This window comes from Mirounga leonina, unplaced genomic scaffold (assembly GCF_011800145.1).
Source record: "Mirounga leonina isolate KUSES-001 unplaced genomic scaffold, KU_Mleo_1.0 Mir_115, whole genome shotgun sequence".
Classification (NCBI taxonomy): domain Eukaryota; kingdom Metazoa; phylum Chordata; class Mammalia; order Carnivora; family Phocidae; genus Mirounga; species Mirounga leonina.
The window spans coordinates 2,609,467-2,630,694 of NW_023270268.1; the positions used below are offsets into that span (position 1 = coordinate 2,609,467).

Here is a 21,228-nt window from a genome sequence, read left to right on the forward strand (position 1 = left end):
GGGAAGGGGAGGGAGAGAATCCCAAGCAGACTCCTCACTGATTGTGGAGCCCAATGCAGGACTGGATCCCATAACCCCAAGATCATGACTTGAGCCGAGACCAAGAGTTGGACACTCAACTGACTGAGCCACCCAGGCGCCCTATTCATGTTTGTTTTAATATAAAATAATCTCAATTACCATGCTTCAGAATGGTTGTGCAGTACTTAACTTGTGGCCTGACCTTTGAATTGGGACATACAGTTCCACAGCTTGAGAAGGACAGTGGTAATACAGCTGACCCTTGAACAACACAGGTTTAAACTGTATGGGTCCATTTAAACACAGATATTTTATAGTACTGTAAGTGTATTGTCTCTTCTCTGTGATTTTTTTTTTTTAAAGATTTATTTATTTTGGAGGGGCAGAGGGAGAGACAGAGACAGAATCTCCAGCAGACTTCCCGCTGAGTGTGGAGCCCAGATGTGGGGCTCCATCTCCAACCCTGAGATCATGACCTTAGCCAAAGTCAAGAGTCAGAGGCTTAACTGACTGGGACACTCAGGGGCCCCTCTGTGATTTTGTTAGTGATGTTTTCTTTTCTCTAGCTTACTTTATTGTAAGAGTACAATATAAAATACATGTGACATACAAAATATGTGTTATTTATTTTATGGGTAAGGCTTCTGGTCAACCGTAGGCTATTAGTAGTTAAGCTCTTGGGGAGTCAAAAGTTATAGTGGATTTTTGACTGTGTTGCAGGGTATTTGCCACTGACCTCTGTGTTGTACAGGATCAACTGTATATATAAATAGATTTTGTATACAGCAGAGTATCTTCTGTGCAGTTGTTCATACTGTCAGCATTGGGGCTGTTAGAAACTTGTTGTGACATCTGGGTCAATTTCACAGCAGAGGCAAGGGCTATTTATATGAGTTGTTTGTATTTTGAGTATTGGTGAACAGAGGGTAGGAAGAGGACTGTTAGGGAACTTTATATATGGACTGGATATTAGAAGATATTCTGCACATATCATTTGGGAAGTTCAGATTAGTCTTTTCATGGGGCAAGAAACCCAAGTCTTTTTTTTTCTTTTTTAAAGATTGATTTATTTATTTGAGAGAGAGAGTGCACTAGAGTGAGAGAGCAAGCATGAGTGTGGGTCAGAGGGAGAGGGAGAAGCAGGCTCCTTGCTGAGCAGGGCTCAATCCCAGGACCCTGAGATTATGGCCTGAGCCAAAGGCAGATGCTTAACTGACAGAGCCACCCAGGTGCCCTGAAACTGAAGTAATAAAAAAGAAAATGTATGCTTATTCTTCACACGGACAAAATCAGAGAGACGTATACTTCCTAATAAAATACAGATATTCAAACATAATCTCCTTTGTCCAGAGTTTACTTTGATTACAGTAACTTATATTTTTACATAAAAATGCTTCTTTTTTTTTTTTTTTTAATATTTTATTTATTTATTTGACAGAGAGACAGCAAGAGAGGGAACACAAGCAGGGGTAGTGGGAGAGGGAGAAGCAGGCCTCCCGCGGAGCAGGGAGCCCGATGCGGGGCTCGATCCCAGGACCCCGGAATCATGTCCTGAGCCGAAGGCAGACGCTTAACGACTGAGCCACCCAGGCGCCCCACATAAAAATGCTTCTTGAAAAAGTGGTTTCTATGGGAAGGATTTTTTTCAGGCTAACATATTTGGAAGTCTGAGACCAGGGTGTCAGTGTGGTTAGGTTCTGGTGAGAGCTCTCTTCTTGGCTTGCAGACTGTTGGCCATCTTCTCTCTGTGTCCTTCCATCGAATGGGGGGGGGCAGCGCATGTTCTCTGGTTCATCCTCTGAAAGGGCACTAATCCCATCATGAGGACTTTGCCCTCATGGCCTCATCTAAACATAATCTTCCAAAAGTCCCATCTCCAAGTACCATTACTTTGAGGGTTAGAGCGTCAACATATGAATTTTGAGGGCAGGGTGAAGAGTTTAGTCCATAGCAACAGGTATACCTTAAATTTCTAGAAATAAAAGGATTGCTGATATAAAAGTATAATACATCTATAATTTGTTATATATTATACTTGGATCTTTGATCCACTTCGAATTTATCCTGATATGTGAAGTATAGATCTAGTTTTTCTTTTTCCAAATGACTTATCCCCAAACCATTTATTACAGTGACTTTCTTATTCCACTGATTTGAGATTCTGGCTTTATCACACACTAAATGTGTCTTATATATTTGGGTCTGTTTCTAAACTTTTTATTCTGTTTCACTGGCTTATCTGTTCATGTTCCAGTTCCATACCATTTTAGTCATGGACTCTTTAGAGTGTTTTAATGCCTGATAGGTATCATCATCTCTCATTTTTAAATTTTCCTGATTGTTCTTTTTGTTTATGCTTCTATTTGAATTTTCTTTTATTTAAATATTTATTATGGAAAATTTGAAAAAAATATATAAAGTAATGAGTCATTAAATATCCATTGCCCAGCTCCATTGATTATCAGTATTTTGCTATTTGTGTTTCGTTTATTTCCCTTACCCTCTTATTTTTTTGGAGTATTTCACATATTTCATCCTTAAGTACTTTACTATGTATCTCTAATAGATAAGTCTTAAAAAAACAAAATGAAACCTTAAAGCTACAATGTCATCCCACCCAGCAAAATTAATACTGATTAATAATATAGTAATGTAATATTTTTTTTAAAGATTTTATTTATGTATTTAACAGAGAGAGACACAACGAGAGAGGGAACACAAGCAGTATTCATAGACTGAGGGTTTGAACTCACAAGGAGTGGGAGAGGGAGACTCAGGCTTCCCGCTGAGCAGGGAGCCAGATGTGGGGCTGGATCCCAGGACCCCGAGATCATGACCTGAGCCGAAGGCAGACTCTTAACGACTGAGCCACCCAGGCGCCCCACTAGTAATGTGATATTATCCAAACCTAGTATAGTTTTCCCGGATTTTTTCTATACTGTTTTTTCACAGTTGGTCTGTGCAAATCTCATAGAAGGTCTTCACACTGCATTTGGTTGATGTGTCTTACAAATCTTTAATTTGTAAATGGCCTCCCTCTCTCTGACTGCCATATTGAATTTCCCTCACTTTCTTGTTTTGTATGTTTCTTAAACGATGTCTGTGATGTCTATTATCCCTTTTTTGTTACTTGTGTAAATATTTCAGTCTTTTCAAAAATGATTTTGAGTTTTTCTTCATTTTCTTGCCTGAGTTCTGTTCTGTTCCTGTTCCACATTCTCTTGCTATCTGCTATTCACCCACTGTTGTCTCAGCCATCTGGTCCTCTGTTCATATTTTGTGTTCTTTTTTTTAATTAAAGATTTTTATTTATTTGAGACACAGAGATACAGAGAGAGAGAGAGCATGAGCAGGGGGAGAGGCAGAGGGAGAAGGAGAAGCAGGCTCCCCGCTGAGCCAGGAGCCCGATTTGGGGCTCCATCCCAGGACCCTGGGATCATGACCTGAGCCGAAGGCAGATGCTTAGCCATCTGAGCCACCCAGGTGCCCCATATTTTGTGTTCTTTTGATACTATGATTATACTGTTAAGTTTTTTTAGTTTATTTTAGTTTTTTCAGCATGCTGTTTTCATCTGTTTTGTGACAACATTTCTTTGGTGAATGTTCGTTACCTTTTGAAAAGTTAGTTATATGCTCATTTTCATCCTTTTCCTCTTGGTTTCTTTGTGTTGAGGCAGATGGGATGCCGTATCAGATACTTGTATTTGAATGAGATTGATTTTAATAGAAGAATAGCAAGAGGCTCCTGAGTGGGGGAATGGTGCCTGATAGTGTTCCAAGCCTCTTTGTGTAAGGGCCCCCTCCTTAGCTTCGCTTCTTTGGCTCTCAAAGCCTAGTCTGGTTGAGGAAGGACTCTTACCTCGGGATCTGTGTTTCGCTGAATTCCTCACAGCCTTTGCTTTGCAGGGTGGTGCGTCTGCTTTGAGAGTTTATTTTGTTGGCCTTTTCTGAGTGCTCACCCCCTTTCTTCTTTCTCCCCGCTTTTCACTCCTCTTGTCTGCTTCCCCCAGCCTCTCTGCCTTTGATTAATCTGCCTCTTGCTCTCAGCAGTTCCCTCTTGGGATGAGGCCCCTCAGCGCTTCGGGTTTTTCCTGTGACCCCCTGGTGGCTGACATGGGCCATTTGGCTTTACCTTTATCACCTGTTGGCACTTGTTACCTCATTCCATTTTCATCGTTTTCAGATTTGCTTAAAGTCGGTTCCACTCATTGGCGGGGGGGGCCTTAGCAGTCCCTTTTTATTCCAGTGTGTTCATTATATCTTATGGCTCTAGTACTAACTTTGCTATTTGGCCACGTATTTACAAATAAAATGTGAAAAGTGATTTAAATTTGTACATTTCTGTCTCCTAGTTTACATTGAAGATGTAGCTTTTGTTTTGCTCTATTGATTTTGCATCTAAGCTTCCTCTGTCATTATTTACAATAGTTTAGTTGACTTTTTTTAGGTTTTCCTGGTATACAAATACATCACCTGTAAATGATCATTTTTTCTGTTTTCTAAATTTTATATGTCTGATTTCATTTTTTTGTCTAGTTGTTTTGACATATTCTATGATTGTTGATACTGTTTTATTTTGACTCTAGGAATGTTTCTTACATTTTTCTGCTAAGTATGTTAGCTTTGGGGGTTAAAACTTTATCATGTTAAGGAATTGGGTATCTATTTTGATTTTACTAAGATTTTCAAAAATATCAGTGGTGAATATTGAATATTATCAAATGCTTTTTCAACATCTATGGAGATAATCTGATTTTTTAAAATTTAAATTTATTATTTGGAGAATTACATAAGTAGGTATTCTTGAACCATTCTGTATTTCTATAATTTTGGTGTTTCATACTTGCTTTATCTCCTGTGGCTACTATATATACATGTTCTCTGTATGTCTGAGGATATTATATATTCTCTAATTGTGGAGTCCAAGGTTCTTAATGTCTGGTAAATCAAACTCATTAATTGTGTTTTTCAAGTCTTCTATAATCTTACAATTTTTTTTGTTTACTTGGTCTGTCATGTTTGACAGAAGTGTTAAAATCTTCCACTCTAATAAGGGGTAGATTTATCAGTTTCTCATTATAATTGTTTATATACATAGAGACTTATTAAATGTAAAATATAAGAAGTTTTATGTCTTTCTGGCAAATTGGCAGTTGGTAAGCATTGAGTACTGAATTTATCCCTAATGATGCTTTTGGCTTTATTGCCTATTTTATCTGATGTTACTAATAATGAAACCACCTAAGTAATGCAATTTGAGCCCTAAATTTATGTGGGGCATATGCTCATCTTATGAATTATGAGGGTAGACCTTTTTAAAAAAAAAATTCCTATCGATGCTGAGATAACATGCTTCTTTGTTGACTTCCTGTGTTGGCTGGGTAATTTTTTTATGATTCATCCTTTCACTGTTGAAGTAGCTCTTTAAGGTTCCTGCCTCGATGTGAGGTGGTGAGGGGAATGTTTCTCAGTAGATAGATATGTCTCTGTGTTTCAAGACCCCTGTCTCAGGTCTCCATGAGAGCTTTACATTTTTTTTTTTTTTTAAGATTTTATTTATTTATTTGACAGAGAGAGACAGCGAGAGAGGGAACACAAGCAGGGGGAGTGGGAGAGAGAGAAGCAGGCTTCCCACGGAGCAGGGAGCCCGATGCGGGGCTCGATCCCAGGACCCTGGGATTATGACCTGAGCCGAAGGCAGACGCTTAACGACTGAGCCACCCAGGCGCCCCGAGAGCTTTAAATTTATGTGAGGCATATGCTCATCTTATGAATTGTGAGGGTAGACCTTTTTAAAAAAAAATATTCCTATTGATGCTGAGATAACATGCTTCGTTGTGTGTGTGTGTGTGTGTGTGTGTGTGATTTATTTATTGAGAAAGAGAGAGAGAAATAGTGCATGCACAAGCTGGGAGAGGGGCAGAAGGGGAGGGAGAGGAAGAGAGGGTGAGAAGCAGTATTTCCTGCTGCGCGTGGAGCCTGATGCGGGGCTCAATCCCACCACTGTGAGATCACCACCTGAGCTGAAAACAGGATTCGGATGCTTAACTTATTGGGCCACCCAGGCACTTTTATTTAAATTTTTTAATTTTTTTTAAAGATTTTTTTTATTTATTTGACAGAGACAGACATATCCAGAGAGGGAACACAGGCAGGGGGAGTGGGAGAAGCAGGCTTCCCATGGAGCAGGGAGCCCGATGTGGGGCTCGATCCCAGGACCCTGGGATCATGCATTACCTGAGCCAAAGGCAGACGCTTAACAACTGAGCCACCCAGGTGCCCCCAGGCACTCCACTTTTAATGTGTTTTAATTGCTAGTCCTTTGAGTTACAGAAATATTTGACAGCCAGCCTCCCTCAGTGTCAGTTTATACTTACTGGCCCATGGATTTCTTTAACTTTCTTGGTAATTCACTTACGTGTTTAGAGGGATGCCTGCTAGGTTTATTCTTTATTTTTGATATTTTGGTATTTTGTGATGGGATAATTTCTAGGTTATTCTGTTGACCACAATCCTGGAAATGCAAGTCCTCAAAGATTGTTTTGAAAAACCAATGCTTAGGTCCTTGGTTGAGAAAAAGAAAAAAAAATTTTTTTTTAACATTTTCTCTTTAGCATGCAGCAGAATTGATTAAAACAGTGGCATCTCGCTATGATGAATATGTCAATGTGAAAGATTTTTCTGACAAAATCGGCCGTGCCCTTACTGCAGCAAGGAAGGATAATGACTTCATTTATCATGATCGAGTTCCAGACCTTAAAGATCTAGACCCTATTGGCAAAGCCACACTTGTGAAATCTACCCCAGTCAGTGTACCCATCAGCCAGAAATTCACTGGTATGTCAAGTATTCAGATACACTTTAATCTTACTCATCTTTTCCCCAGTTTAATCTGTTTTTTTTTTTTGTAGCTAAAATCATATAACTGCGGTTGTATGCTTTGAATATGATTTGAATTCATGTTAATGAATATGAATAAATATGAAGTGTTTTATCTATAGTGAAATTTCAAGATGGAAAGTAAATGGTAATAAAGTATATGCATACAGCAGAGTCAGAGAATTTGAAACTGTGTTTGAGTAATGATAGACTTTAAGCATTTGTCATTTTGTTCACATTTGTTATATTATTTAAGATTCTGCCATTAAAAATGAACATTCATAAATATGACTTTAAACATATAAACTTACGGAGTTACGGTTGTATGAGATAAACGTTATCCTTGGATATTGTAGATATAGTCAATGTATAGTAGTCTCTAGCTGAGATCCCAAGAATAATACTCTGATTTATTGGGAAAGGGTGATTATCTTACATGTTTCTATTTAGCAAACAAGATGTATTTACCACGTGCCAGGGACTCTTTTAAGTACAGGCAGTAGCTCAGAATCCATATTCTTACAGTAGTCCCATGAGATAGGTACTATTATTATCCCCATTTGACTGATGAGGTTATTGATGCACAGAGTGCTTAAGTAATTTGCCCAATGTTGCAGAGCTAGAAAGTGGTGGAAGGAACTAGAAATCAAACCATGGCACTCTAGGCTTAATCAGTTTAATGAACAAATGAACAGTGTATTTTCTTATGCCTAAGTCTTCTTTACCAAAGATCTTTTTATGTTAATGACAAACACATCTTAAAAAGTTAAGAAAATTAAGTTCAAAGAAAAAGAAAGCTTTCATTGTCATTGTCCTTGAATATAATGATGTAAAAATTCTCTTCATTATTGTACTTTTAATAGTGATTTGGTTTTGATTTTTAAATATTTGTAGACTTTTTATGTGAATATTGGAAAGGGAATATGAGCATTCACTCTACAGATGGAGTTTTGTCTTGAAATTTTGTCAATTTTTATGCCTCATGTTAGATTTGTTTGAGAACATGGTTCCTGTGTCAGTGCAGCAGTCATTGGCCGCCTATAATCAGAGGAAAGCCGACTTGGTTAACAGATCAATTGCTCAAATGAGAGAAGCCACCACTTTGGCAAATGGGTAGGTAGAGCTTAACTTTCATAAATGTATCTTTAAAGTTCTAATGTTTTCTGTTTGATTGTTCTATAACTAAATAGTTTATGAACACTTTAGTTTTCTGAGTCGGAGCTGAATGTCAAGAATATGTGAAATAGCAAATACACACACATACGTACTTCTTGTGGATATTATATTTATTAAGCCCTAGCAAATGTATTTGGGATAAGTTTGATTACTGAAACAAAGTGAGAATTTTTGACTACTAATTTGCATTTTCGGGGATATTTATTTGAGGGAAACGAGAAGTAGAAATGAACTTGTAAGATACATGGTATATTCAGTATTCTGAACCAATTTTTGTTTCTGGTGGATTAAGGCTAAAAAAATAATTCGTTGGTTTTTAAAATATCTTAAGTATAATTTTCAATAAAATGCAACAGAATACACCTATTTTAAGTGTATAGTTCAGTTCTTTCTGATAAATGTTCATACCCATGTAACCACCACCACCATGATCAAGATAGAGAACATTTCCATCTCCCTAAAAAATTGATGCCTCTTTCACTTTAGTCCTTCTTCCCTGGCCCTTAGCCACTGTTGTCTGCTCCCTGTCACTCTAGGTTGGTTTTACTTTTTATACAGTTCGATATAAATGTAATTATTATAGCATGTGTATTACATTATATGTACATTACTGTATACAGTACATTGTAGTATTGCTACAGTATATGTAGTACGCAGCACAGTACATACAGCACCGTATATAGTCAAAATGCGTTGGACTGCTTTCACTTAGCATGTTTTTGAGATTCATCTATTTTGTATCAGTTTGATCCTCTTTATTACTGAGCAGTATTTCATTTTATGGTTAAATAGCAGTTTGTTAGCCCATTGTTGGTGGACATTTCAGTTGCTCTGAGCATGATGCACAAATCTTTGTGTGGACATGTTTTATTTCTCCTGGGTAAAAGCTAGGCTTAGAATTGCTGAGTTGTGTGGTTGGTGTATGCTTAACTTCATGCAGAATAGCCAGATTGTTTTCCAAAGTGGTTATTCCAGTTCATATTCCCACCCATGCTTTTTGGGGACTCTGTACCCTCAGCAGCACTTAGTATTGTCAGTCTTTTCGCTTTTATTCATTTTAGTGTGTGTGTAGCAGTATCACATTGTGGCTTAATTTGCATTCCTGTGATTACTACTGGTGTTGAGTAACTCTTCATGTGCTTATTAGCCATTTATATATCCTATGTGAAGTGTCCGTTGAAATTTTTTGCTCATTTTTTTAAATTGAGTTTTTCGTGTTCTTTATGTATTTTAGAGCAAGTCCTTTGTTAGATATATGTCATTGAGATTTTTCTTTTTTTTTTTTTTAAGATTTTATTTATTTATTGCTCAGCAGGGAGAGAGAAAGAGAGCAAGCAAGAGTGGGGTGGGGGGGCTGCAGAGGGAGAAGCAGGCTCCCTGCTGAGCAAGGAGCCTGATGCAAGGCAGACACTTAACTGACTGAGCCACCCACAATTCACCCCTGAATTTTGACTTTTAATTACTTAGACTGAGAGAAGTTAAGTTTGAGCTGTGAGCCCAAGGTAGCTAGTATTCTTTAATGTATATTTCTTACTTTTTTTTTTTTTTTTAAAGATTTTATTTATTCATTTGACAGAGAGAGACACAGCGAGAAAGGGAACACAAGCAGGGGGAGTGGGAGAGGGAGAAGCAGGCTTCCCGGCGAGCAGGGAGCCTGACATGGGGCTCGATCCCGGGACCCTGGGATCATGACCTGAGCTGAAGGCAGACGCATAATGATTGAGCCACCCAGACGCCTCACTTTTTTGGTTTTCAATTCTGAACTGTGAACTTAATTTTTTAATAGTTTTGTTTTAATTTTATCAATCACTGATTTTCTGGGTTTTTTTTTTTTTATTGTTTTGTTTTGTTTCTTTTTTTTCCCCCTTTATCTTTGTTCTGTTTTTCCATTGGTGAGGGTAATCACTTTTTTGGGGTGCTAACTATTGATTAGGATATATAGGAGATTAATGTTTTAAAGATGACTTAGACCTCTAGATGACACAGTATCTCATTTTTTCAGGGTGTTAGCTTCCCTTAATCTTCCAGCAGCAATTGAAGATATATCTGGAGATACTGTACCTCAGTCTATATTGACTAAGTCCACGTCTGTGATTGAACAGGGAGGCATCCAGACTGTTGATCAGTTGATCAAAGAGCTACCTGAACTGCTACAGAGAAATAGAGAAATCCTAGATGAGGTATGTGTTAAGAGATTTGTTTTTTCAAGTAAAAACTGTTTTACCCCTTGGTGTCCAGCAGAGATTAGGACTGGATGCTTTCTTCTGTTGGGTTTTGTAGGGTAATACTCACCATCCTGATGAACTTAATGTGGCCCAGAGCTGCCTTTCAGCTTCAAGAGGAATTCTGATTGAATGATAATAGGTTCATACATGTCTTAAGGGTATATAAATGCACATTAATGAAACTCATGTGACCATGATGTACTATTGATATACCATGAGAAATTACTGTCATACAAACTGTTCAGAGCCTTCATAACTAATGATTTCTTTTCTATGAAAGATTGGATTTCTTGGTAAATGTGGAATCAGACTAAGGAAGTTAGGCCATCAAATATTTTATAAGCCCACTGCTTCCATCTTCTAGTAGAGAGGGCATTTTATCAATAGGAATGGAACACTAAAGTTTTTTGGCTAAAGTCAACTGTTTGACAGTGTTATTTTTTATTGTGCCTTCACCTCTTTCCCCTCATTAATTCATTTCTTCCTTTAATGATAAATATATTCAAAATGGTTATATTGACTTTTGCCAGTTTAGGAGTCATGTCTTTTAGGTAACTTCTGTTGTCAGTGCTTTAATCTATGATATTTTAATTTTTCAGTTAATTTTCAGGGGATATTATATTTACATCATTTCCAAGTACTTTGGGACAGGGGTAGAGTACTTAAGTACTCTGTGCAGTCAGAAAGCTGAGTATAACTTTTGATTCCCCCAAACATAGCTACTCATAGCCTACTGTTGACTTTGGAAACCTCACTGGTCACATAAACAGTTGATTTAACACATATTTTGTATGTTATTATATACTGTATTCTTAGAGTAAAGTAAGCTAGGAAAAGGAAATGTTACTAAAATCAAAGAAAATCATAAAATTCATAGATTTATAATACTGTACTATAAAAAAATCCACTTGTAGGTGGACCTACAAAGTTCAGACCTGTATTATTCAAGGGTCATCTGTATTTAAGACAGTGTGAACCTTGGGGATGAGAATATTTACCTCTTGGGTTTTTTTTTTTTAAAGGATCACCCTTTAAAAGGATCATTGCGATTATACTAAATGATACGGTGATGGTGGTGGTGGCATATTGGCTATTGAAAAAGGTCAGGAAACTTAAATGAAAACTTACTGCAGTATTGGCCTGGGGAATCTGATTCATGAGGGGTTCTACATTAAGTACACCATCAGTGTTACCAACCTCATCTATGTAGATGTCGTCAATAATCAGAAAATTGAAAGCAAATAGAATTGATGTTTTATATCAGTACCAAAGCCTTGCTGTGCTGAGCTTGCTAGACAAGCAGAATCTCAGACCCCATCTCAGACCTTCTGAATCAGGAGTTGCATTTAACAAGATCCCAGGGTGATTTGTGTGCCCATTAGTATTTGACAGACACTGCTCTTAAGGTCATAGACTTTATTCAAGAGAATGCTTTATAGTCCTTTAAAATTTGTTGATTATTGGGTCAAGCAAGCTTGTTATCTGGTGTTGCACTTGAAAGGATGTTAGAATAGTAGATAGACAAAGGGAGAAAAAAGTGGAGAGTGTTGTTTAAGATCACATGTACGTGATAGCAGCAAGAAGTAATTGTCTTGATAGGGAGAAGACAAACCCTGGAAAATGCAGTATGTGTAGCAAGTCAGATAGCAGTCACAATAATGAGCCATTATTGAATATTGGAGTTATATTTGAACTCGATCCCCAGTTTTCTTAGCTGTGGCCCTGGGCAGATTACGTAACATCTTCATGTTTCAGTTTACTTACTGAAAAAAACGGGATAATAGTATTTATCACATAAGATAGCTGTGAAGCGAGATCAAGTATGTGCCTGCTAGTAGTAGTTATTTAAATATTACTATATTTCCTTGATTTTAAGATGTAATTGATTAGAAGATGCATATTTGATTTTGTTTTTTTTTTAAAGATTTTTATTTATTTATTTGAGAGAGAGAGAGAATGAGAGAAAGAGAGCATGAGAGGGAGGAGGGTCAGAGGGAGAAGCAGACTCCCCGCCGAGCAGGGAGCCTGATGGGGGACTTGATCCCGGGACTCCAGGATCATGACCTGAGCCGAAGGCAGTCGCTTAACCAACTGAGCCACCCAGGTGCCCCATATTTGATTTTGAAACAAGTTTTATGGAAAAAGAACATTGCCTATTGAAATACTATATATCAGTTGTGAGGAGCATCTTCATTAGAAATATTAATGTGTAAAAAGTTTATCTTATAATTAAAAATTGGCATTATTAGTGTGTATGGTATATGTCTGTTGTCTGCCTATCTTAATATGAGGTACTTTTGCTTATCTTCTTTGATGTTTCTACCAGCCTTTTGAAGTAGTCACTATTACTCTGTCAACTGTACTTGGAGAGTCTCATTTTAAGTAAGTTGTGAGTTGAGAGAAGTAAGGTTGTGAAGCTGGTTCTCTTTTTGAGTGTTCATTTCTCTCTGGTAGCTTTTAGAAATTAGGCTTGATTTTCAGAAATTTTGAAGTATCCACTATTTATTTTTTAAATAATAAATTTATCTTTGCTAGGGACCTGTCAGGTCCTTTAACTTTTGATCCCTGCCCGTGGATTCTGTTTCTTTAGTTACTTCTTTTTCTCTACCCTCTCCTAATGAATTTCTGTCAGATGGTTGGTGGTTCTTTTGATGATGATCAATTTTCATATCATTCAACATTTCTTCTGCCTTTTCTCTTTGTGCTCTCATTCTTTCTGGGAGACTGCCTCAGGCCGGCCGTCCAGCTCAGTAATTGGTTAGTTAGTGTGCTTTTTGTGCTTTTCAGCCACCCTATAGAGTTGTTCTGTTTTTTATTTTATTGATACCTCTTGTTTTCAACATACCTAATTGTTTTAAAAAATCCCCTGTATTTTTATTTCACAACTGCATGTCTGTTTGTTTTTGAGGTAAAATTTGCATAACATAAAATTCATCATTTTAACCTCTTTACAGTATACACGACAGTGGCTCTTAGTATGTTTGCAGTGTTGTGCAGTCACCAACACTGTCTAATTTCAGAGTCTTTCCATCACCCCCAAGGAAACTCCATTCTCATTAGCAGTCAGTATTCATTCCCCCTTGGCCCTGCTCAGCCACTACTCTGATTCTGTCTCTGTGGATTTGCTTATTTTGGACATTTCATATAAATGGAATCATAAACAGTATGTGCACTCTCACCTTCTGTCACTTAGAATAATGTTTCCAGGTTCCTCCATGTTGTAGCACCAGCACTTCATTTCTTCTTGCGGCTAACACTTCATTGTGTGGAGGTATCACATTTTGTTTATATATTCATCAGTAATAGATATTGGGATGTTTTGCTTTTTTTGGTTATTAATAATGCTATTTGTGAACAAGTTTTTTTTTTTTATTAAGCACCTGTTTTAAATTCTCTTGCGTATATACAGATGAGTGGAGTCTTTGAGTCATACAGGAATTTAATGTTCAACTATTTGAGGAACTACCAAACTGTTTTCCAGAGCAGTGGCACCATTTTACATTCTTAGCAGCAGTGTGTAAAGGTTCCAGTTTCTTTATATCCTTTCTGACCCTTAAATTGTTCTTTTTTTTTTTTAATTTTATTTATTTGTCAGAGAAAGAGAGCGCACAAGCAGGGGGAGCAGCAGGCAGAGGGAGAGGGAGAAACAGGCTCCCCACTGAGCAGGGAGCCTGATGCGGGGCTCCCTCCCAGGACCCTGGGATCATGACCTGAGCTGAAGGCAGACACTTAACCGACTGAGCCACCCAGGCGCCCCTAATGGTTCTGTTTTTTAATTATAGCCATCCTTGTGGGTATGAAGTGGTATCTCATTGTGCTTTTGATGTAACCTTTATATATAAAAAATCCTAAAGTTAATAGTTTGATAGTGATTGGACTGAAAGTTTAGACCAACCTGGGGAGTATTGCCAATCTTTACAATATTAAATCTTCCAATCCATGAATATGGACAGAATGTCTTTCCATTTAGTTAGGTCTTCTTTAATTCCTTTCATCAGTGTTTTGTAGCTTTTTTTTTTTTTTTAAATTTTATTTTAAGTCACCATTACCTCATTAGTTTTTGATGTAGTGTTCCATGATTCATTGTTTGCATATAACACCCAGTGCTCCATACAATACGTGCCCTCCTTAATACCCATCACGGGGCTAACCCATCCTCCCACCCCCTCTCCCCTCTAAAACCCACAGTTTGTTTCTCAGAATCCATAGTCTCTCATGGTTCTTCTCTCCCTCCGATTTCCCCCCCCTTCATTTTTCCCTTCCTACTTTTTTTTTTAAAAACATATAATGTATTATTTGTTTCAGAGGTACAGGTCTGTGATTCATCAGTCTTACACAATTCACAGTGTTCACCATAGCACATACTCTCCCCAGTGTCCATCACCCAGCCACCCCATCCCTCCCACCCCCCACCGCTCCAGCAACCCTCAGATTGTTTCCTGAGATTAAGAGTGTCTTATGGTTTGTCTCCCTCTCTGGTTTCATCTTGTTTCATTTTTTCCTCCCTTCCCCTATGATCCTCTGTCTTGTTTCTCAAATTCCTCATATCAGTGAGATCATGATAATTGTTTTTCTCTGATTGACTTATTTTGCTTAGCATAATACGCTCTGGTTCCATCCATGTTGTTGCAAATGGCAAGATTTCTTTTTTTTTTTATGGCTGCTTAATATTCCCTTGTATATATATACCACATCTTTATCCATTCATCTGTTAATGGACTTCTTGGCTCTTTCCATAGTTTGGTTATTGTGGACATTGCTGCTATAAACATTGGGGTGCATGTACCCCTTTGGATCACTAAATTTGTATCTTTGTGGTAAATACCCAGTAGTGCAATTGCTGGGTTGTAGGGGAGCTCTATTTTCGAGTTTTTGAGGAACCTCCATACTGTTTTCTAGAGTGGCTGCACCAGCTTGCATTCCTACCAACAGTGTAGAAGGGTTCCCCTTTCTCTGCATCCTCACCAACATCTGTCCTTTCCTGACTTATTAATTTTAGCCATTCTGACTGGTGTGAAGTGGTATCTCACTGAGGTTTTGATTTGGATTTCCCTGATGCCGAGCGATGTGGAGCACTTTTTCATGTGTCTGTTGGCCATTTGGATGTCTTTGCAGAAATGTCTGTTCATGTCTTCTGCCCGTTTCTTGACTGGATTATTTGTTCTTCGGGTGTTGAGTTTTTAAGTTCTTTTTAGATTTTGGATACTAGCCCTTTATCTGACATGTCATTTGCAAATATCTTCTCCCATCCTGTCGGTTGTCTTTTGGTTTTGTTGACTGTTTCCTTTGCTGTGCAAAAGCTTTTTATCTTGATGAAGTTCCAGTAGTTCATTTTTGCCCTTGCTTCCCTTGCCTTTGGCGATGTTTCTAGGAAGAAGTTGCTGTGGCTGAGGTTGAAGAGGTTGCTGCCCGTGTTCTCTAGGATTTTGATGGATTCCTGTCTCACATTTAGGTCTTTCATTCATTTTGAGTCTATTTTTGTGTGTGGTGTAAGGAAATGGTCCAGTTTCATTCTTCTGCATGTGGCTGTCCAATTTTCCCAACACCATTTGTTGAAGAGACTGTCTTTTCTCCATTGGACATTCTTTCCTGCTTTGACGAAGATTAGTTGACCATAGAGTTGAGGGTCCATTTCTGGGCTCCCTATTCTGTTCCATTGATCTATGTGTCTGTTGTTGTGCCAGTACCATACTGTCTTGATGATGACAGCTTTGTAATAGAGCTGGAAGTCTGGAATTGTGATGCCACCAGCTTTGCTTTTCTTTTTCAACATTCCTCTGGCTATTCGGGGTCTTTTCTGGTTCCATACAAATTTTAGGATTATTTGTTCCATTTCTTTGAAAAAAGTGGATGGTATTTTGATGGGGATTACATTGAATGTGTAGATTGCTCTAGGCAGCACTGACATCTTCACAATATTTGTTCTTCCAATCCATGAGCATGGAACGTTTTTCCATTTCTTTGTGTCTTCCTCAATTTCTTTCATGAGTATTCTATAGTTTTCTGAGTACAGATCCTTTGCCTCTTTGGTTAGATTTATTCCGAGGTATCTTACGGTTTTGGGTGCAATTGTAAATGGGATCGACTCCTTAATATCTCTTTCTTCTGTCTTGTTGGTGTATAGAAATGCCACTGACTTCTGTGGATTGATTTTATATCCTGCCACTTGACTGAATTCCTGTATGAGTTCTAGCAGTTTTGGGGTGGAGTCTTTTGGGTTTTCCACATAAAGTATCATATCATCTGCAAAGAGTGAGGGTTTGACTTCTTCTCTGCCGATTTGGATGCCTTTTATTTCTTTTTGTTGTCTGATTGCTGTGGCTAGGACTTCTAGTACTATGTGGAATAGCGGTAGTGATAGTGGACATCCCTGCCATGTTCCTGACCTTAGGGGAAAAGCTCTCAGTTTTTACCCATTGAGAATGATACTCGCTGTGGGTTTTTCATAGATGGCTTTTATGATATTGAGGTATGTACCCTCTATCCCTACACTATGAAGAGTTTTAATCAAGAAAGGATGCTGTACTTTGTCAAATGCTTTTTCTGCGTCTATTGAGAGGATCATATGGTTCTTGTTCTTTCTTTTATTAATGTATTGTATCACATTGATTGATTTGCGGATGTTGAACCAACCTCGCAGCCCAGGAATAAATTGTGCACTTGGTCGTGATGAATAATACTTTTAATGTACTGTTGAATCCTATTGGCTAGTATTTTGGTGAGAATTTTTGCACCCATGTTCTTCAGGGATATTGGTCTGTAGTTCTCCTTTTTGATGGGGTCTTTGGTTTTGGGATCAAGGTAATGCTGGCCTCATAAAATGAGTTTGGAAGTTTTCCTTCCATTTCTATTTTTTGGAACAGTTTCAGAAGCATAGGTATTAATTCTTCTTTAAATGTTTGGTAGAATTCCCCTGGGAAGCCATCTGGCCCTGGGCTCTTGTTTGTTGGGAGATTTTTGATGACTGCTTCCATTTCCTTACTGGTTATGGGTCTGTTCAGGTTTTCTGTTTCTTCCTGGTTCAGTTTTGGTAGTTTATAGGTCTCTAGGAATGCATCCATTTCTTCCAGATTGTCTAATTTGTTGGCATATAGTTGCTCATGATATGTTCTTATAGTTGTTTATATTTCTTTGGTGTTGGTTGTGATCCCTCCTCTTTCATGCATGATTTTATTTATTTGGGTGGTTTCTCTTTTCTTTTTGCTAAGTCTGGCCAGGGGTTTATCAATCTTATAAATTCTTTCAAAGAACCAGCTTCTAGTTTCGTTGATCTGTTCTACTGTTCTTTTGGTATCTATTTCATTGATTTGTGCTCTGCTCTTTATTATTTCTCTTCTCCTGCTGGGCTTAGGCTTTATTTGCTGTTCTTTCTCCAGCTCCTTTAGGTGTAGGGTTAGGTTGTGTATTTGAGACCTTTCTTTTGTCTTGAGAAAGGCTTGTATTGCTATATACTTTCTTCTTAGGACTGCCTTTGCTGCATCCCAAAGATTTTGAACAGTTGTGTTTTCATTTTCATTGGTTTCCATGAATTTTTTAAATTCTTCTTTAATTTCCTGGTTGACCCATTCATTCTTTAGTAGGATGCTCTTCAGCCTCCACGTAATTCTTTCCGACTTTCCTCTTGTGATTGAGTTCTAGTTTCAAAGCATTGTGGTCCAAAAATATGCAGGGAATGATCCCAGTCTTTTGGTACCGGTTGAGACCTGATTTGTGACCTAGGATGTGATCTATTCTGGAGAATGTTCCATGGGCACTAGAGAAGAATGTGTATTCTGTTGCTTTGGGATGGAATGTTCTGCATATATCTGTGAAGTCCCATCTGGTCCAGTGTGTCATTTAAAGCCTTTATTTCCTTGTTGATCTTTTGCTTAGATGATCTGTCCGTTTCCATGAAGGGAGTGTTAAAGTCCCCTACTATTATTGTATTGTTGTCAATGTGTTTCTTTGATTTTGTTAGTAATTGGCTTATATGACTGGCTGCTCCCATGTTAGGGGCATAGATATTTACAATTGTTAGATCTTCTTGTTGGATAGACCCTTTAAGTAGGATATAGTGCCCTTCCTCTTTTCTTATTATAGTCTTTGGTTTAAAATCTAATTTGTCTGATATAAGGATTGCCACCCCAGCTTTCTTTTGGTGTCCATTAGCATGGTAAATCATCTTCCACCCCCTCACTTTCAATCTGGGGGTGTCTTTGGGTCTACAATGAGTCTCTTGCAGACAGCATATCGATGGGTCTTGTTTTTTTAGCCAGTCGGATACCCCGTGTCTTTTGATTGGGGCATTTAGCCCATTACATTGAGGGTAACTATTGAAAGATAGGAATTTAGTGCCATTGTATTGCCTGTAAGGTGACTGTTACTGTATATGGTCTGTGTTCCTTTCTGGTCTATGTTACTTTTAGGCTCTCTCTTTGCTTAGAGGACCCCTTTCAATATTTCTTGTAGGGCTGGTTTTGTGTTTGCAAATTCCTTTAGTTTCTGTTTGTCCTAGAAGCTTTTTAACTCTCCTTCTATTTTCAATGACAGCCTAGCTGGATAGAGTATTCTTGGCTGCATATTTTTCTCATTTAGTGCTCTGAATATATCCTGCCAGTCCTTTCTGGCCTGCCAGGTCTCTCTGCATAGGTCTGCTGCCAATCTCATGTTTCTACTGTTGTAGGTTATAGACCTCTTGTCCTGAGCTGCTTTCGGGATTTTCTCTTTGTCTCTGAGACTTGTAAGTTTTACTATTAGATGTCGGGGTGTTGACCTATTTGTACTGATTTTGAGGGGGGGGTTCTCTGTGCCTCCTAGATTTTGATGCCTGTTTCCTTCCCCAAATTAGGGAAGTTCTCCACTATAATTTGCTCCAATATACCTTCTGCCCCTCTCTTTCTTCTTCTGGGATCTCAATTATTCTAATACTGTTTCGTCTTATGGTATCACTTACCTCTGGAATTCTGCCCTCGTGATCCAGTTATCTCTCTTTTCTCAGCTTCTTTATTCTCCATCATTTGTTCTTCTATATCACTAATGCTCTCTTCTGCACCATTTATCCTAGCAGTTAGAGCCTCCATTTTTGATTGCACCTCAATAGCCTTTTTGATTTCAACTTGGTTAGATTTTAGTTCTTTTATTTCTCCAGAAAGGGTATCCCTAGTATCTTCCATGCTTTTTTCAAGCCCAGCTAGTATCTTTATAATCATCATTCTGAACTCTAGTTCCAACATCTTACTAATGTCCATATTGATAAGGTCCCTGGCAGTCGGTACTGCCTCTTGTTCTTTTTTTTGAGGTCAGTTTTTCAGTCTTGTCATTTTGTCCAGAGGAGAATAGATGAATGAGAGAACAAAATGCTAAGAGGGTAACAACGACCCCAGAAAAATATACACTAAACAAATCAGAAGAGACCCAAAACCGGGGGGGCGGGGGGGGAGAAAGGGAAAAAAAAAGAATATGATCAGGCTGGTGAATAGATCTGTGCCACCACACACTAGATATTGGGTGTATTTTAGTCTTTTAGAAGAAACTGCCTCCCAAAATTTTAAGGAAAGAAAAACTTATATATGTACAAAAATAAGGGTAAATACGATGAAGGGATGGAATATGACTGTAGAGATGGAAATTATAAAAGATTTTATAAAAGGAATTGATAAGTTGGTTGAATAAAGAAAGAAGAAAAATTTTAAAAAAACAAAAATAAAGGGGAGAGAATGTGATCAGGCAGGAGACTAGAACAAAGCCTTACACTAGAGATTTAAGGTATATTTTGGTCTGTTAGGAGAAACTGTATCCCAAAATTTTAAAGAGAGAACAACTTATATATATATATACAAAAAATAAGGTTAACTACAGTGAAGGGATAGACTATGACTCTAAAAATGAAAATATAAAAAAATTAAAAAGAAAGGAATTGATAAGATGGTTAAAAATGGGAAAAAGAAAAATTAAAAAAATAGAAAAAAAATTAAGAAAATTAAAAAAATTAACTTTGAAAGACTAAAGAATCATGGGGAAAAAAGCTATGAATTCTGTGTGCTGTATTCCCCTAGTGCTGGTGTTCTCCCATTCTCACTGATTGGTAAACTTGGTCTTGGCTGGCTGTTCTAGCTGATCTGGGGGAGAGGCCTGTCGCAGCGATTCCCAAATGTCTTTGCCGGAGGTGGAATTGCCCTGCCCTTGCTGGGTCCAGGCTAAGTAATCTGCTCAGGTTTGCTCCCGGGAGCTTTTGTTCTCTGCAAGCTTTCCGTACAGCTTTGGAGGACGAGAGTGAAATAGAGGCCTCCCAATCTCTGCCCCGGAGGAGCCGAGAACTCGGGGCCCCACTCCTCAGTGAGCCCCCAGAGAAGAGCAGTCAATCACTCCCATCTCCCCAGTCTCCAGCTGCACTCCGTGCTCACCCGGCCTGTGACTGAGCATTTCTGTCTCTAGCACACGACCCTGTGTGGAGTCTCCAAACCCAGTAGAGTCCTGTGGTGCGCTCCCGCGCCGCTCCTCCTTGGGGAGGAAGGGGAGTCTCCCCGGATCTGCCGCTTGTTGGGTCCCTGCTGGAGGAGCAGTGGCCCGACTGTGTCTTGGATCATGGTTTATGGCAACCCCGATCTGAGAGCCCACTCCTCGGTTCTGTCTCTGCAGCCGGCTTCCCCGCTCCGATCCCTGGGAGCTCTGCCACACTCAGGCACCCCCGGTCTTTCTGTGACCCCGAGGGTCCTGAGACCACACTGTCCTAGCGAGGGTTCCACCCCTTGCTTGGCCACTGGAGCGACGTCACTCAGTGGAGCTGACTTCTAAAAGTTCCGATTTTGTGCTCCCCTGCTCTATTACTTGCCAGTAGCGGCTGACGGAGGCTCCCTCCCCAGCTGTCTGTCTTCCTGAATGTCGCCTCAGATTCACTTCTCTGCTCGTCCTACCTTCCAGAAAGTGGTTGCTTTTCTGTTCGTAGAGT

General features: G+C 38.7%; 1 protein-coding gene across 2 annotated transcripts in view; it reads left to right on the top strand.

Annotated features, from left to right (window-relative positions):
• Positions 1-21,228, top strand: part of PDCD6IP (programmed cell death 6 interacting protein) — a 93,207-nt gene that overhangs the window by 31,695 nt on the left and 40,284 nt on the right. For both annotated transcript variants that reach the window (XM_034991692.1, XM_034991701.1), the window contains exons 8-10: positions 6,636-6,858; positions 7,890-8,013; positions 10,079-10,256. In XM_034991692.1, the coding sequence (XP_034847583.1) occupies positions 6,636-6,858; positions 7,890-8,013; positions 10,079-10,256 (525 nt within the window). The remainder of the gene's footprint in view (positions 1-6,635; positions 6,859-7,889; positions 8,014-10,078; positions 10,257-21,228) is intronic.